The sequence below is a fragment of the Haliotis rufescens genome, unplaced genomic scaffold, assembly GCF_023055435.1.
Source record: "Haliotis rufescens isolate VD_foot unplaced genomic scaffold, xgHalRufe1.0.p SCAF_5, whole genome shotgun sequence".
Taxonomy (NCBI): Eukaryota; Metazoa; Mollusca; class Gastropoda; order Lepetellida; family Haliotidae; genus Haliotis; species Haliotis rufescens.
The window spans coordinates 36,310,360-36,328,307 of NW_025964223.1; the positions used below are offsets into that span (position 1 = coordinate 36,310,360).

At 40.6% G+C, this 17,948-nt stretch overlaps 1 protein-coding gene and 1 pseudogene across 2 annotated transcripts in view; one reads left to right on the plus strand and one right to left on the minus strand.

The window, feature by feature from the left end:
• LOC124122719 (acetyl-CoA acetyltransferase, cytosolic-like) overlaps positions 1 to 2,178 on the plus strand; it is a 55,338-nt gene extending 53,160 nt beyond the window's left edge. The window contains exons 9-10 of one of the 2 annotated variants that reach the window (XM_046485832.2): positions 1,553 to 1,623; positions 1,922 to 2,058. In XM_046485832.2, coding sequence (XP_046341788.1) covers positions 1,553 to 1,612 — 60 coding nt within the window. In that variant the 3' untranslated portion in view covers positions 1,613 to 1,623; positions 1,922 to 2,058. Of the gene's footprint in view, positions 1 to 1,552; positions 1,624 to 1,921 lie in introns of both variants that reach the window. The other variant, XM_046485831.1, reaches the window with a different exon arrangement.
• Positions 2,179 to 2,331: 153 nt separating this feature from the next.
• Positions 2,332 to 17,948, minus strand: part of LOC124122711 — a 28,473-nt pseudogene continuing 12,856 nt past the window's right edge.

Here is a 17,948-nt window from a genome sequence, read left to right on the forward strand (position 1 = left end):
AAATGTTCGAGGAACTCCAGTATGATTTTTAACATTACTGCATGTATCATTGTGAAATTTCCTATCTAGTAAATGTGTGGTATGTATATTGACATATGTGTTAGGATGTTTATCTCATTTCCGAACTGTGTGAATGATATCTATAGGTAATATTCTCTCAGTAACTGTGTTTGGTAAATATGGAATGCAGAGTAATAATATTAACAAATATCCACACAACTAAACTTGAGAATGTGCTCCAGTATTATATTTTGGGGAAATCTCTATATGGCTTTTCATTTCACATATTGATATACAGTACACAACCTCAAACAGAAGTTTCAAAGTATGTGTTTGTTGTTATTTTAACCATAAGTCACGAGTGACAGTTCTGGTGATAATTGTGAAGAATTAGTTCTGCAAGTTCACTGCATTCAGACCTGTGTATGTCACTATTTTCATGAACTTTTGTTTCCTGGATTCTAAAAGAATTGTAGCCAGTTCTACAAGTATTCAGTTTTCCACACATTTATCAAATATAACTCCTGCTGTGCGCCTGTGGTGAGAAATGTTACCTGCACTGGGTGCAACCTGGCAATAAAAGTTACCTGCTACATATCTCTCAATATTTAGGGCTGAAACCACTCACATGCAAATAGGAAAACTTTGTAAATATTCTTTCAAATTTACTTACCAGCATTCTCTGGTAGCATGCTGCACCTGTACAAAATTCAGGTTGGTCTCATATACTCACTACCAAAAGAAATGTGAATACCATGCATGTTGGTGAATATGTGAAGAATGACTCATATTCAACAGATATTTGATTGGTTAGATGCACAAATGAACATACTGGTATGTTGTATGAACCGACGCTCATGAACACATCACATGTGATGTCATAGCTCAATGACCCGAGATGCACCATTTGTGTCGTGCATGATATAGACGTAAAATTTGGAAATCACGTGCAGCATATCGTGTTAGGAAAAAAGACACTCTGTGGTAACACTTGACCAATTGTTAGTTTTGTCGATAATTGATATGCATTCTGAACTTACATACTTCTCCATGTTTCTGTGGTTTGCGTTACTTTTGGTGGTGAGTTTTGTTTGTTTGTTTATTGTTTAATGCCGCACTCAGCAATATTCCAGCTATATGACGGTGGTCTGTAAATAATCGAGTCTGGGCCAGACAATCCAGTGATTGACATCATGAGCATCGATCTACACAAATGGGATACGATGACATGCATCAACCAAGTCAGTGAGTCTGACCACCAGATCCCATTAGTCGCCTCTTACGGCAAGCATGGGTTGCTGAAGACCTATTCTATCTCGGGTCTGGTGGTGAGTATATATCAAACTTGATTATCTTCACTTTTTCAGTAATAATTGAGACTGTTACTGGATAATACAGCCAGTCCAATTGAAGTGATGATGTCAGACTGATAGATTCATGGGGGATTCCAGGCACAATATGTCCTATGTATCCAGTGCTTGTAGTAGGAACCAGCTAACCAGGATCACGTGGTTACAGTGAATCGTTGCTCATGCTGGTTTTCCTGTTACAGATTCAGTTACTGGCAGTCCACTGTAATATAGATGGAACATTGCTGACTGTGGTTAAATAGCATTCACTCAGGTACAGGATAGATTGCCAAAATACAGTTGTTGAAAGTGTTGAAGCAAGTACTGTATTGCCTAGCATCCATAGTTTTGGAGAAGTCGTAGAACCAGAACTGGAACTGAATGTTCATGCAAACTAATGTAAATGGTGCATTGTCCATCTTAGTTCGATATGTTTCACATCTCAAATGGAGCTTCCCAGAAGTGGTGTCTTTTAAAAGTGGTCATTTAGTTCCATTCCATAAGGAAAAATGGTCACCATGGCAACAATGGTGTTTTGAAAATAGTTTATTGACAACAAATGTTTGTTTCAGGTAAATGTGAGTGGTGGAGCCATTGCTCTAGGACATCCCATTGGAGCATCTGGAGCTCGTATTCTGGTAACACTTCTCCATGGCCTGGAACGCACAGCAGGGCGGCGCGGTGTGGCAGCACTCTGTGTAGGAGGGGGAATGGGCATCGCTTTGTGTGTGGAGAGATCATGAGATCGAGATAGCCTTTCTGCTTATGCATCATATTCTTGCTTTCACAAACTGAGTGTATATATCAAGTGAATAAACGGTTTATGGGAGGAGAATCATGTTTATTTTGTGGAACGAGAAACACGTTTTCATAATGGGACGCGGAATACGTTTACATTATGGGACGTGGAACACACACATACACACAGACAAATGTCCCATTTCACCTCACCATTACCATGATTACATATGCAAAACCAGATTTGTTATGACCCCTCATGTTGCATTGATCTGATGGTGAAGTACTTTGATGTTTCATAGGGAAATCTGCAGTCTCAAATTATATTTTTTGACATTTCAGAAGTAAAAGTTCAGGTAGCATTGTTTTGCATTGGATACACACCAATCTACCAGTCTTATACACTATGGCAGCCTTGTTATGACAATTGTATGGAAATTGGTAGACTTGTCAAAGTTTTGTTACAGCTGCCAAATATAGAAAAGTTAGTTTATGACAGAAATATGAAGAGGTCCATCAACATATTTTCTTATTAAATTTGTAATGTGCACCTAGTAAACCCTTGACATCTCTCCGAGTTTGCTGGTCACTCCCTTGTTTGTGAAGATCAATGCTTTTTGCTGATGTAACCAGTCACCAGATAGTCCAATTGTCTGTTGTTATCAATATGCTGTTATTATAGTTGTGACTTAGGAATACAGTGTCTGTGAGAACCGTGTGTTGGCAATGAAGATTGTTAACAGTATATTTCTGAAAGTGGTTTCAGATACTTTAGGTAGATGCCTTGGCGTTGATAAAGATGTTAGATAATCTCTGTCCTCAACGATGAAGAGTCGAAACGTCAAAGATTTACGGAATAGATCACTGAATGTTATAGAACCCAAACTATTAATGTACATGTATATAGCAATATCTATGTGCAACTGGTGCAATAGATTTGCAATGTCTTCTTCAGAGGAGTAGACGTTAAATGTTTCCACTGCTTTGACTGTTGTTTTGTCTTTGGCTGATACTGGTGACCCCAAGGTGCAACTATAGTTACCAATCTCTCATTAAAGTCAGCCGGGTCTGAAATGTGCCTGTAGCTTTGCTGATGTCAGAAGCCTTGGAACCCAGCATGCTGAAACCTTTGTCAGGCCCAGTTCATTCCTCAAAATGTTCTCAACTCTCTCATGATAGATGTCCACTGTATTGGCTATGTGACGCGTGGTGAGTCATGGATCATCAAGAAATATATCATATATTTTATCAACATTCTCCTTAGTGATGGCAGTAATAGGTCTTGCCGAGTTTGACCTGGATTCAATTCCCCACATGAGTACACTGTGTGATGCCCATTTCTGGTGTCCCCTGCCATGATATTGCTAAAAGCGGCATAAAACCATACTCACTCACTCACTCACTCTGAGTTTTCACAACACCTATCATAATAGATATATAGTTTTTAAATCGGGTTGCAGTTCAATTTATAGAACCACATTTGTGGAAAGTGTTTTAATATCTGTATCATGGGTAATGGTATCCTATCTTCACAAGAATCGGAGGATGGATGAGCTCGGACTGCTCCCAGTACACAGCACATTGCTTGAAGGGGCAGGGCGACTCCCTCCAGGCGTAGCGGATTGCCTGCAGTTTGGGGCACTGCTCTGTCCATGTCACTGTCACACTGGTGGTGGTGTTACTCTTTATAGGAGTGGCAATCCATGTATGGCCCGGAACGAGGCATGTGTTGTGCGATGTGGTCATATTAGTACAACAAATCTGAAAAAGATTTTTGTCCAACTTCTTAACAGATACCTTTAGGTTATAAACCCTGACCTAATGCGTGTTGGCGCCCCTTCCTGAAGCATCCACACATTCGGAAAAGGTTACAAATGATCGGGCACAAAACTATAAGTTAACATGTAAGTGACGTGTCTTGTCACACACACCCGTCCAGTTACACCTACCCGTCCAGTCTCACATACCCGTCCAGTCACAGTCACACACACCAGGCTAGTCACACACCGTCCAGTCACACATACCTATCCAGTCACACACAACCGTCAAGTCACACACAGCCGTCAAGTCACACGCCTGTCAGCCATGCACACCGGTCCAGTCATGCATACCCTTCCAGTCACGCCACAACCGTCCAGTCACACATACCGTCCAATCACACACACAACCGTCCAGTCACACAAAAAAACATCCAGTCACACACAACCATCCAGTCAGTCACACACACCCGGCTAGTCACACATACCTATCCAGTCACACATACCTATCCAGTCACACATACCCGTCCAGTCACACATACTGTCCAGTCACACACAACTGTCCAGTCACACACACAACCGTCTAGTCACACACACATACCGTCCAGTCACACACACAACCATCCAGTCACAACCACCCGTCCAGTCACACATACCGTCCAGTCACACATACCGTCCAGTCACACACACGCAACCGTCCAGTCACACACACACAACTGTCCAGTCACACATACCGTCCAGTCACACATTCCCGTCCAGTCACACACACCCGTCCAGTCAGTCACACACACCCGGCTAGTCACACATACCTATCCAGTCACACATACCTATCCAGTCACACATACCCGTCCAGTCACACATACTGTCCAGTCACACACAACTGTCCAGTCACACACACAACCGTCTAGTCACACACACATACCGTCCAGTCACACACACAACCATCCAGTCACAACCACCCGTCCAGTCACACATACCGTCCAGTCACACATACCGTCCAGTCACACACACACACCCGTCCAATCACACACACCGTCCAGTCACACACACAACCGTCCAGTCACACACACAACCGTCCAGTCACAGTCACACACACACCCGGCTAGTCACACACTGTCTAGTCACACACACCTATCCAGTCACACACACAACCGTCCAGTCACACACACCCGTCCAGTCACACACACACACAACCGTCCAGTCACACACCCAACCACCGCCTCCGTGGTCTAGTGGGAGAGCGGAAGGTCACGGGTTCGATCCCGGCCACGTCATACCAAAAGACGTTAAAAGATGGTACTTGTTGGTACCCTGTCTGGCGCTCGGCATTAAGGGGCTAAAACAAGGACGGGTCGGCTCGGAGTCAGTATACTGTGTCTGAGTGGGGTATTCGTGTTAAAACTGCGGCATGGTATCTCAGTGAGCTAGCACTATAAATCGGCATCAGTCCGTAGACTAGTACAAGCAGCCACACACACACACGTGCATGCACGTCGCTATATAAGTGCAATAATCTTGGACGCGACATTAAACCCAATTTCACCTCATACACCCAACCGTCCAGTTACACATACTGTCCAATCACACACACAACCGTCCAGTCACAGACACATACCGTCCAGTCACACACACATACCGTCCAGTCACACACACATACCGTCCAGTCACACACACCATGTTTACCTCGAAGCCATGTGAAGAACAGACATCAATGGTGAGTCCGGAAAAGACATAATCTACGTTGATGAACTTCATCTGTGTGTTGAATGAGAACATATCGGGTAGCGGGCCTTGGTACTGTATGCTGGACTTGTTGTAGGCCACGGATAAGCCTGATCGTACAAGGCGCTCACACACGTCCTGCTTATCTCGGGGGTGAACACTGGCAACACATCGGTCATCTCCAATTGTAGAAATAGGATTGTCTATAATAATTTGTAAGAAACTGCTATAATTCTGAACTACTTGCATACAAATTCAAACAGGTCACCTTCCATATGGCGATGAGAAGTCGGGCAGGTCCATGGCAACAGCCATGAAGACGTTGTCCATCCTGTCGTTTGGGACGTAGCCGAATCCGGCTGTCTGCGACCAGCGGATTCCAGGAAAACCAGTCTGGATTGAGGAGTCATTCCTGTTTCCTGCAAGCTGTACAGAATAATTATCACCACAATTACATCATTATGTCTAGCGTGCATGACTACAATTACGAGAAAAGAAAATATAGTTCTTTATTATCCAGATTAAATTTATGTTCACATCCTCAACAGCAAACCGCTTGATAAAGAAGCTAAATAATATTCCATGAACGTGTTGCTGTGCTGTAACTGAGTTACCTTTTGAATATTGACGATACGTAATTATCTCAAAGTGGACTAGTCTTACAACATACATTATATACACCGGGTCAAAGGCGTTGTCCTGGAGATGGTCATTCGCAGCTCGGTGGGGTCGCGCATTGTCGTCATTGAAGACAGGACATGTGGCGAGTTCATGGTTATGAAGATGAGGCACAACAAAACCGTTCAATGTGGTATCATGGTACCTTTGTCAATTTAGTGTCTGCTGAACTGTGACCAAATCAACTTTACGATCAAAGGATCCACATCCCCATACCCTCACTGAGCCACCACCACATGCCACTGTTTCCTGGATGTTGTGCTGATGATAATATGTTCCGTTTTGCCTCCATCGTACCATCAGTGTGGTGCAATAAAAAAAAAGAAGAAAACAATGAATCCTCCCTGACCTCAAGTTCCATTGTGCTCGAGCCTGACACCTGGCTAAACGGTCCCAAATGTGTTGGGGTGAGAGGAGTGGACGTCTTATTGATCTTTTGGCCCTAAATCCTACTGGATTCAGTCGACACATGAAGGTGTTGAGGAAAACTCTGTTGTGGGTATGCCAGTGATGACGAAGATCAGTGCAAGTTGAAGTTGGCAGCTGTTTTGCCTGGCGTACAAGGACCCTGTCCTCTCTGGCACTGGTGTTCCGTGGACGTCCTGAGCTCGGCAAGTTCCTGACATGTCAAGTCAATATGTGTTTTCTAATGAGTCGACTGATTACAGTATGGTTAATGTTCAACACGACAATATCCCGACATGTCATGCCAGTTTGGTGCATGCCAATGATTTGCCATTTTTGATTATCTGGGATAGCACGCTTAGGCATTTCAGTTTAAAATCAATAGCAGTAAAGACGCATGGACATTCTGTCATCTGACATGAATTTCTCTACAGATACCCTTTTGGTGTGCATACGGCTTGCAGAAACGGACCCACAAGGTTGGGCAGTTAGTGGCTACCATTCTATAGGCAGATGATGTGTCAACACAGTGTACCTTTGAAAATCTTTTCATTGAAAATGAACTCGCGGATACACTTCAAATTTGGTAGTGCGATACTTTTGACGAGATATATGAACTTGTTTGAACAAACCAATTTCTGGTTGACATGAGGGCACCCTTCTCACCTCATCACTCACAGCTTGCTGTTTTAATAACTGGATAAGTTGATCTGTGACCTAACAATTAACCACGTATGACTTTGTATGAGATCCACCCACTGGCGAGTATCACCGTGAAGAAAGGGATAAGCGGGTGGTCCGCGACAAGCAGTACGATGAATTTGTGCGTGTCGTGCCTCGGCTAACAACGCGTTCTAGTGACGAGTTCAATACCACAGAATCGTACTGCTGATATTAAATACCCGATGACTGTGAAAACGGTGACAACTAATTTGCACAGATAACAACAATTGAGAAGTATCTGACAATATTAATAAGGGAAGAATTTGCTGGAAACATGGAATACTTTTTTTACCCCAGAGAGCAATAATGAATAGTGTCATGTCATTCTGAAGGTTAAGAACTTAATGTAGTGATAGTTGATTCATTGACACACTTCTTTATTAAACTCAGTAGTATAGGTAATGGGGGTTCTGCCGCAACCCCACTGGAGCCAGATTTATATACCTATACTGCTACTACAGATGGACTTTTTTATGCAAAAATGACGATGTGATTCAATGATCGTCATGAGATTAAACTAAATTGTAATGAAAATATGTTCTATTATTTTAACTCATACGCATACCATTATTTTGAACAAAGTGATATTCAACATTTTTACTAAGTTCTTCGTTCATTTTACTAGAAGACCAGATTATATACTCTTCTTGGTAATTGGAAAGAAACAATTGATGACCGTATTTGGTTGGTTTGACATCACTGATATAATATATACCCTGTGGTAATTCTCGCCATTTGATTGGCTCCATTATTATATACTTATGTAAGTATTCGTCTAAATTATTGTGGTGTGATCCAAAGTGATCAAGCAATCTATAGTTATTCTCCAAATGGTTCTTTGGTTTTGGCACGGAATAATTGACGCGCTTGTTGTCTCCCCTGTTCTATGAACTTTTTTTCTCGTCTTCGCTAATACCACTGGTCTTACGAGAATTGGATCGAATCTCCTGCTTCATTACGTTGTATTTGGTGAGTTCTGACAGCACTAAACGAAACTCCTCCTCGGATATCTTACAATAAGGCAGTGCTGTTGAAATATGATCCTCAATGCTGTTCAACTTTGCTTCGGCGAGTATCCGAAGTAGTATAGGTAATAGGGGTTCTGGCTCACTTCCACTGGAGCCGGATTTATATACCTATACTGCTACTACAGATGGAATTTTTTATGCCAAAATGATTATGCGATTCAACAATAGTCATGAGATTGACTCTAGCTCACCAATACCTGGGGCCAATCATTGCTTCTATTAGTATAAAAATGATGATGTGATTCAACGAAAGTCGTTTTAAAAGAAATATCAATATTAATTAATAATGAATAAAATTTACTATAGCCCACGAGGATATTGGAAAGGTGTAGGAGCAATAAAAAAATTAGCCACCGCGGCTAAGGTATCTAAAGATGTGGCCAAGGATTGGTTAAAGAAACAAGCGATGTGGCTAATATATTTACCGGCACCGCGTTATATACCGAGGAAGAAGTTTGATATTTTTACAACGAATGAAGTTCATCAGGCTGACCTCTTGTTTCTTCCCCACGATAAGGTAAAACGCAAAACGTATAAATACGCTTTAACGGTAGTGGATGTGGCTAGTCGATACAAAGAGGCTGAGCCATTAACATCGAAAGAATCAACAGAGGTAGCTAATGCACTGAGTCGCATATATAAACGCGGACCGCTAAAATGGCCTAAGCTATTTCAAGTAGATCCCGGTCGCGAGTTTATGGGATCGGTAACTAAACTGTTAACAAAGCATGATGTCGAAATCGTCCGTGGTGAAAGAGAGGCCCACCGCAGTCAAGCTATCGTCGAAAGATTTAACCGGACATTAGCGGAACGTTTGTTTGGCTATCAGTATGGGATCGAAATGAAATCCGAGCGATTGAGATCAACCGAATGGGTGACACGTTTATCAGCCGTTGTATCAGCGTTGAATAATGAAGTAACGAGATTAATAGGGAAGAAACCATCCGATGCGATTAAAATGAAATCCGTGACTTCCGAATCTTCAGCACCGAGGAGAGGCAAAGAACGAAAAGTTCCGGATAGAGTAAGGGTAAGATATTTATACCAGGCCGGTGAAGTCGAAGGAGGCCTACGTCGCGCAACCGATCCCATATGGTCCCTTAAGACGTATAACATTAGTCGATTGGTTACGAAAGAAGGAGAGCCTATTCTTTATTATCTTCAAGATGGACCGGGTAGGGCATTTGTACGAGAAGAGTTGTTCATAGTTCCCGACGGTACGGTATTACCACCATAACCATAAGCATAGGTATTTACACCATCATTATCAATCCATCTCTTTGTATCTAAGGGGGATAATGATGTCTTGTTCATTCTTAATCCATATATCCTATGATTGTAACTTCTTAAAGAGTTCATCTCGTGTTTGAACGTTCTACCGTTAAATAATGATTCTTTATACTGTTCGTGTTTGATATGCTTTTTGACAACATACTTCTTAACGCCCTTAGCTTTTCTTATCTCTCCATTATCGGACTTCTTTATAGAATACATCTTAGGTCTTAATCCCACATACTCCGCTATAGGGGTCCCAGCACATTCATCCTTCATCTTACCTAACACCTTTTTATTTACAACGCTGTGCAGTGGATTATCTTTTGGGTAATCGCTCGTGTCGTACATATCTATTTTTTCTGCCATATCTTTATACACATCCTCGGTTTGTATTTCCATCAACAAAGAATCTGTGTCGGTTTATAACACCTCGCATCTATCGCCGTATTGCTTCTTAAGTTCGTTGTAATAAAAGTCATACATTAAATGTTTTGACAAGTCGAGAATACTCATACCGACGTACACCGGTCTGTTGAATTTTATATTACTCTTCTGCATATGCAACGCGGCTAAGTCGTTATCAAATATCTTGCTTCTGTTAAAAGCCGGACTGGCTATAAGTTTCCTGAGTCTTTCTTCCTCATTAGATCTGACTAATTTAACATCAACACGCTTCCTTAGATTCTCCATAGTTTTACCAAATACCGAGTTATTCATGAGCTTATACAGATTCTTTTCGAAATCGCTGGTAGCTATCTTTCTTAAATCTGTGTTCAGCCTTATATAGGGCTCCATCCAAGGGCTTTGATCAAACTTTAGAACTCTGTGTATTTTCTTAAGTTTCATACCTAACGATAGATACAACTGGAGATTTCTGAAGTGAACTATATATTTTGTTTTATCCATCAAATTTGGTACGAGTTTTTCTACGTTAGCTAACCTACTATTACCCATCAAGGAGCGTTGATATTCCGACATCCAATCTTTATTAACCATTAATCTTTCGGGAGCTAGCGGATAACTGTTATGATCTTTATGTAACGAACTTGGATATTCCAAGTCAACTTCTAGTATGTACCCTTTATTCACTTCGATATTATGGATATTATTCACATTAATATCATCGACCCATTCAAAACCACCCGTGGGTAAAGGTTGACTCATAGCCCATCCGTACAAATTGTTAGCATCGAGATATAATATGTGGGTGTCGGGTTTACTGGGATCGTATCCTTCCACTAATTTATTATTAGCCTTAGAATACCTTTTAGCTGCCATCGATATACCACCTCTTAATCCTTTCTCAATAAACAAGTGCATATCGTAATCTGTGAGTAGTTTTAGTTCTACGCCGGTCTTCTTCAACAATGCATCCCACGATAGTCCGGGACTGGAATAGTACCATGCCGGGTCCAAGCCATATTGTTTGAAACACGTCTTTCTAAATATCTCGAATATATCGGCGAGTAACAGTACATCGGTTTTTAAGTACAGATCGTGATAATCGCCTAAATTCTTACAACCTAATTTATCCCAGACCGTCAGAGCGTGTTCATAATCGACATCTGTTATTCTAGATTCTGTTAAGTTACTATAGAATGATTCGAGGCGTGGTAATTCAGTTTCTTCGAATCTAGACCAATCATCCATATATTCGTAAGGATATACACCTTTTCTCAGCAACAAATGACGTGTTATCTTATCGGTATATTTATTTGTTATCGCAAAGTCATCGGGATTGTTCGCATTAGCTAAATTGTCCAGGGAAGATAACAGAAACTGTACGGAGTCTATGAATCTAAGCCCATTACTTTGCTTTGTTCTAGATTTCCCATCCTTGTCCCTATAATGTATAGGTTTAGTCAACGAGAACAATATGTATTTTTCCATATTGTTAGGAATGCACGTTAAACCACCGTCGGTCTTCGAGATAGCTTGCATAATGAGATGTGAATCGTATCCCCTAAGGTTATGAAACACAACAGGGATGGGTATTGTTTGAGAGTTCATTTTTAGTTTCAAGTTACACTCGTTATGAGCGGCTCCCCGATAATTACCCGTGACGTGGCAATGATCTCTTACGGAATCCCCATCCAGGGGTTTATTACAAACGTGACAACTCGTTGACTTCTTATGGGCCCTCCAATCATCCCTCGTCATACGCATGGGTTTCTTACACGATAATTTTTCCCTGATTATTCTCTCTTCATTTTGTAGATATTCTAGGAACTTTCCCGCTGCATCGGGACCTCTGTAAATCACGGGCGGGTTTGTTTTCCCATCATACCTTACAACTATATATCCAAACCCACAAGGAATATGTTCTTGAGTTTTGTACGTAAAACTATTATCAGTATTGCTATGGTTGGTATTTTCTATGGGTTTGATAAGCGCTTCGAAGTCGGGGTAAATTACGTACGGTACTGGCATTTGATTACAATAATGTTCAAATTTTAATATATTTTTTCCCTCTTTAGGCATATCGATCCTGATAGCATTCTGTCCAACACCTCTACAGTCTTCTTTATGCGCTTCTAATAGATCTTGTCTGCTGTACCCATGCAGGCATCTTTCGCAGAAATATTTCTTTCCCTTATATTTAGTTTGATCGTATAATAGCCTGTTTAAACTCTTTATCCACGTATAATGATATTTACCATCTTTTTCGATCAGAAATGAATTGATTCTGGGGATATTTTCCGGAGCGGAGCTTATCCTGTGTACAACAATTCCTTTAGAATGTCCGAAAACATTTATAGCTAAATTATTTTGCTTTTCCACCTTATCAATTTGTGATATTGGTGTAGGTTCGTCTATACCATCGAAGTTGAGTCCATCGTTTTGGGGATAGCTAGAAGGTCTATCCGGATTTTTGTCTACGGGGAACAATGCAGATCTTATCATCATTCTTAAACAGTCATCGGATTTATTTTTTACGTTAATTATGGCTTTTTTCTTCTTATAATACGGAGGTAAATCTATATAAGATCCACCTTTGAAAGGCATATAATTTGCTATATCTAAATATAAACTATCGATTTTATCAACACCCCAACCCGAACCTCTATTAGTCCAGCGTTCTAAAGTTTCCTGTATCCTCTGAATTGATGTATCTAATGATGAGTTTATAGTATCGGATTCGGTTATAACTTCTTGATTGCTACGGAAATATGGTTCGGTATATTCGGTGCTATCGTCTGTGTTACTTTTACTCAATGTCATTTTAATCGTCAGCTGGTATTTTATACTATGTAAATCATCTAATTCCTCGTTAATTTTACTCGATATGATGGGCTTAATATCGTTAACATCCATGTTGGAATTAATATCCATCTTCCAACCTCTTAGATATTTACCAACGCCGGCGGATGTGGGTACAAATATTAATTCTTGATGTTGATTATCATTATCATTATTATGTTGATTATCATCATTATTAGGTTGAATATCATTATCAATAGGTTGATTATTATCTAGTAAAGTGATCAATTCAGCTCTTCTCATTCGAGAATAACCTCTCAGCCCACTGTTTCTCGCTCGAACTTTGAGTTCTCTAACAGTCTGGGGTCTGTTGTATTCCAAACCGAGTAAATCCATCAATTCAGCTTTTCTCATACGAGAATATCCACGCAGTCCACTTTGCTTTGCCATAGCTTTTAATTCTCTGACAAAAACCATTGTGGTTGAATGGTATATGCAAAATGAGACAAATGTCTAATTGGTTGTTTTCATATATCTAAATACATATTCTCCCCAACCTATTCCTCTCATTGATGTAATCTCTCTTCCTAGCATAAATAATCTGGTTCCTGACCCTATCAGCACCATGTTCCTTACATAAACAATAACGACCTTTGACCCCTATCCCGCATACAGAACACGTATAGTTAATGTTTCCGCGCCTGATGTAATAATTGTGTATGCCGCAGTAAAAAAAATCAACACAGCGTCGGTTACAAAGGGTAGTCTTTCCCATGAGTGTAAACTTGCAGTTATTCATGGTATATACATCTATCATATCATTTGTCTAAATGCAAATCACAGCTACACTGTGAGATATTGATTATGCTATTTATAGATCGCTCTAAACTAGGTCATGGTTTATGCATTGCCACAGCTGTCCCTCTGACTTATGCATGGTATAGTTGAAAATCAATAGAGAAGTCAATCCAATAATAATAAATGTGACCTCTCGGTTCTTTTGTTCCTCTGACGGTGTATAAAACTGACTCATTGTTGGTCTTGGTATTGGGTCTAGTTTTTTCCCATAAACGAGGAAGTATTCGTGCATGGCAGATTCGACATCCTTAAACGTTTGAATTGAATGTCCTTCCTTAATCAGTTGTTCATGAATAAAGTCTAATCTCTTCATTCTCTGCTGTGTATATTGTAACTGGGCTGCTTGGTATTGTTCTAAAGCTTCGTTATGTCGTTTACGCTCCTCTTCAACTTCTTTAGCGTTTGATTCCCTCATACTGGAAAATAAATAATTACTCCCCGAAAAAGCTAGAGCATTAACAACAGCTCCACCGACCATCATCGCAATTGTTGCCATGTTTATATGAATATAATATATTCAAATCTTTATATGAATATAAATATTCAAATGTTTAATTACTTCATTTTGTCTTCCGGGATAAGTCCTTGTTTGATGAGCATATCCTTCGTTGCCATAGCTAATCCAATATCCAGAACCATCATTGGTATGTCATATCCATTAAAATCTAGCTTGGGAGGTGTGGCTTTAGTAATCATTTTAGCCATACGGGCATAGCCAATGGCCAAGCCGGTGACCACCGCTGAATGATACGTCGCATTTACCAACATTTTACCGTCTGTAGCTGGAGTAGTCATGCTTCTTATAGCATTATATGAGGACTAACCTCTAATTGAACTTGTTGTTGCGGCGGGGGTGACGTTTTCTCTTCTCCGGTCTTATAAAAGAACCATACAACCGCTATACCAGCAACTCCTACTAGTGCCCATGTTTTAATCGGATTAATATTTGAATTATTTATTAATTTCGCTTTGCGCGCCAGCCCTCCCTTTCTTCCTGCGGCTATTTTTTGGGGGTTCTTAGTAACTCTAGCTTTCAGTATTTTCTCATTCACAGGTGGTTCCTCATTCACTTGTTGTTGTGTGTTCACTTGTTGTTCCTCATTCACAATCTGTGGTGTTACCTGTTGTGATTGTGTTTCCGCAATCTGTTGTGTCTCCATTTATATTATTAAGTGGGCACGTATGTTTAAATTGACAATACCTAGCCGTTATTAAAGTTGTGGTGAACGGAGCTAAGAACATTCCGAATCTATGATAAAACTCACAGCTCACTGCGCTTATAGCGTGTTCGATGAATGCGTCTTTCTCGAGAGATTCGCATAAATACAGGCGATGTTCTGCCGGGATGGGGAGAAACGTACTAGCTACGGCTGTGTATAGTTGTAATATAGAAGACCCTATCGTTTTAGTCATGGTAGCTCCCAGTCTAGGCTCGTAACGAGGGTACAGTTTTTTAATCTCTTCGTCGGTCATGTTATCAATTTTTTCGATGGTATAATTTTCCCCCAAATATTGGGAACATTTTCCACCGGCTACCAAAGCGGCGAGTCTTTCTCTATGTTTATCTAAAGATTTATCTGTAACATTTTGATCTGCATCAGATTCTTTGAGCATTTGTTCGATGAGTTCGTCGCACTCCATAATGTAATACCTAAGGAGATATTTAAGTCTAACATAATATAATATGACATATCCAATACATCCCGTAATAATGAACTGTTGCGAAAGAATGAGGATTTCGAACCACATTTTATGTAATATTAACCGCTAATGTTCAATTTGCTACATTTTGCTATAATTTTTGCTTGATTTGCTACATTTTGCTATAATTTTGCTAAGCAGTTGCTACAATTTGCTACATTTTGCTAAGCAATTGCATAAGCAGCTGGTTGATCGGTTTTTAATACGAGTTTACAGTGCTTCGTTGCCGCTAACACTTTTCTGACTTTGTCTCTTTCGCCCTTGGTATAAATGACATCATTTTCGCGTAAACATTCCTCGAATGAATCTCGATCTTTGCAATGAAAAAGCGCTACCCATTTGGTCTGCTCTCTGAGATCTTTCAGGACAGAGTTGTATTTTTGAGTAAGTACCCAAACGCTATGTTGAGTAAGCCGACCGGAGAATGCTAAATACGAAAGCATATCTTTCTTTTTTGTTAGTTCTTTACTCGCGCTGCAGTCGTCTATTGCGAAAAGGGTTGATTCTCCTTTGTATTTCTCGTGACATACTCGGAGGCAGTCTTGTAAACGATCGCCCGGATCGACTCTGTGTACCCCGTCGTCATTCATTACCCAATCTCTCGATAAGTAGGTTTTATTAACGCTTATAGTTGGGCACAGAATAATGATATGATCGAAAACGTCCCGATAATGACTTTCTAAAATATCTAGAATAAAGGCTGTTTTTCCGCAGCCCGTTTGCCCGCATATGATAGCGCAGTGCGGATCTTGAGGTAAAAGATTATCAATAGATTGCTTGCACGAATCGCCCATTCTGTATATTAAGTTGCGCATCCATAATCACGTACAAATATATGTTTAATTTACCAGCCGCTTCCTGAAGCTTCGTTATCTGTATGGTGACACCCTCGCTAGCATTTTCTATTCTCCTCCCACTGCCGTGTAATTGGTCGTCGTCCGTTGTTCGCATGTCGAGCCATAGCGCGTACTTCGTTGTGAGGTATTCACCCATCGATACACTCCTGAGAGACAGATCTTTCACGACCACGTTAACTTCCGGAGAACGTTTTATAGAAGGAAGTTTTTTAATCTCATCCCACTGGTGATACGCTAGCATTCCTTGGCTATATAGTTGATTAGGAACGCCCTCGATAGTCAATTCTACTTTTGTAATCTTGGGATTGTAGAACTTCTCGGTATTTCTTTTAAACGCATCGGAGGGGTCCTCGAACAACATTAAAATACCCTTTAACGACCTCGTGGGAACGTTTAGATTGATATTCCACATCGTATCTTTTTTGTCCCTCGTGATCTTTCGGTGTCGCAGCACGGGATCGTACAAAATGGCTAAACTTCCGGTATACTGGTTACGAATTTGTCTGGCTAATTCGGGATCCGTTATCATATCGTACTCCAGCGATATATTGTCAATGGAATAGCTAGCATCTTCATTAGCAGATCTGATTACTCTACCGTAGTCATTAAAAGTGAGTTCGTATTCTAACCTATCACCTAGGGATGCTTGATAAAAGGGCATGTGGGAATCTAGTAATTCAAAGTCTAGGGGAACATAGAATCTGTTACCTAATGCGTCGGCAACAGCCTTATCTTTTTCGTTGGTATCAACACCATTTTCAGCACCCACGCGCAGTCTCAATGTGTTCTTATTACAAATACCTTGGTACTGTAAGTTTTCCCGCTCTTTATCCGTTCTCCAGAGATCCATGTAGCAATAGTATACATCGCTATCGTCGATACTCAAAACCTCATTACCGCTAATTTTAATCGCAATTTTCTTAACGATAGCACGACCTATGTTCTGAACGGGCTCCCTGTTAACGTCTGTAGAAGTCAAACTAATCGTAAATGCTAGTCGGACAGTTCCTGGAACTAACACATCGTGTGCGCCGAGATTAGGAAAGCGAACCAGAAGCGTTTGATTCTGATCTATGGTACTCGGGTTATTAGTTATAGTTACAGACTGACGAATTGCTTTGACCCCTAATGGATCTCGAAGTCTACGTTGTGGGTTTAACTTGCGTCCGTATTGCGAAGACATTGTTTATATTGAAATTATGTACCCTATGTTTAATATAAAAATGACTGATTTTGATATTAATGACTTTGATCTAAGTACCTTTGATGACCCGAATCGAACTGAAGAGGGTACTGATGAAACCAACTTTGGTGGCACGAATCTTAACGATGAACTTTTACAATCGTCCGTCAATGATTATTACGATGCCTTAAAAGATGATACCCTAATAGGTTGTGACTATTCAAAGTTTACGATAGATAGTAAAGGAATATTGCGACTGCGTGGCGCTCCGGATATTGATCTTATGCATTCTCGTACTCGTAAGCCCCTAGCCTTGTCTACGATAGCCGCTAAACACGGCATCAGCACCATTCGAGATAAATTAGGTTTTGTGGACTACCGACTTTCCGCGAAGACTACTAAGGTTATTCGAACCGTGCGTGATGAACTCGTTAATACAGATGATTTGGAAGCTTCCTCGAAGGTGGCCTCGG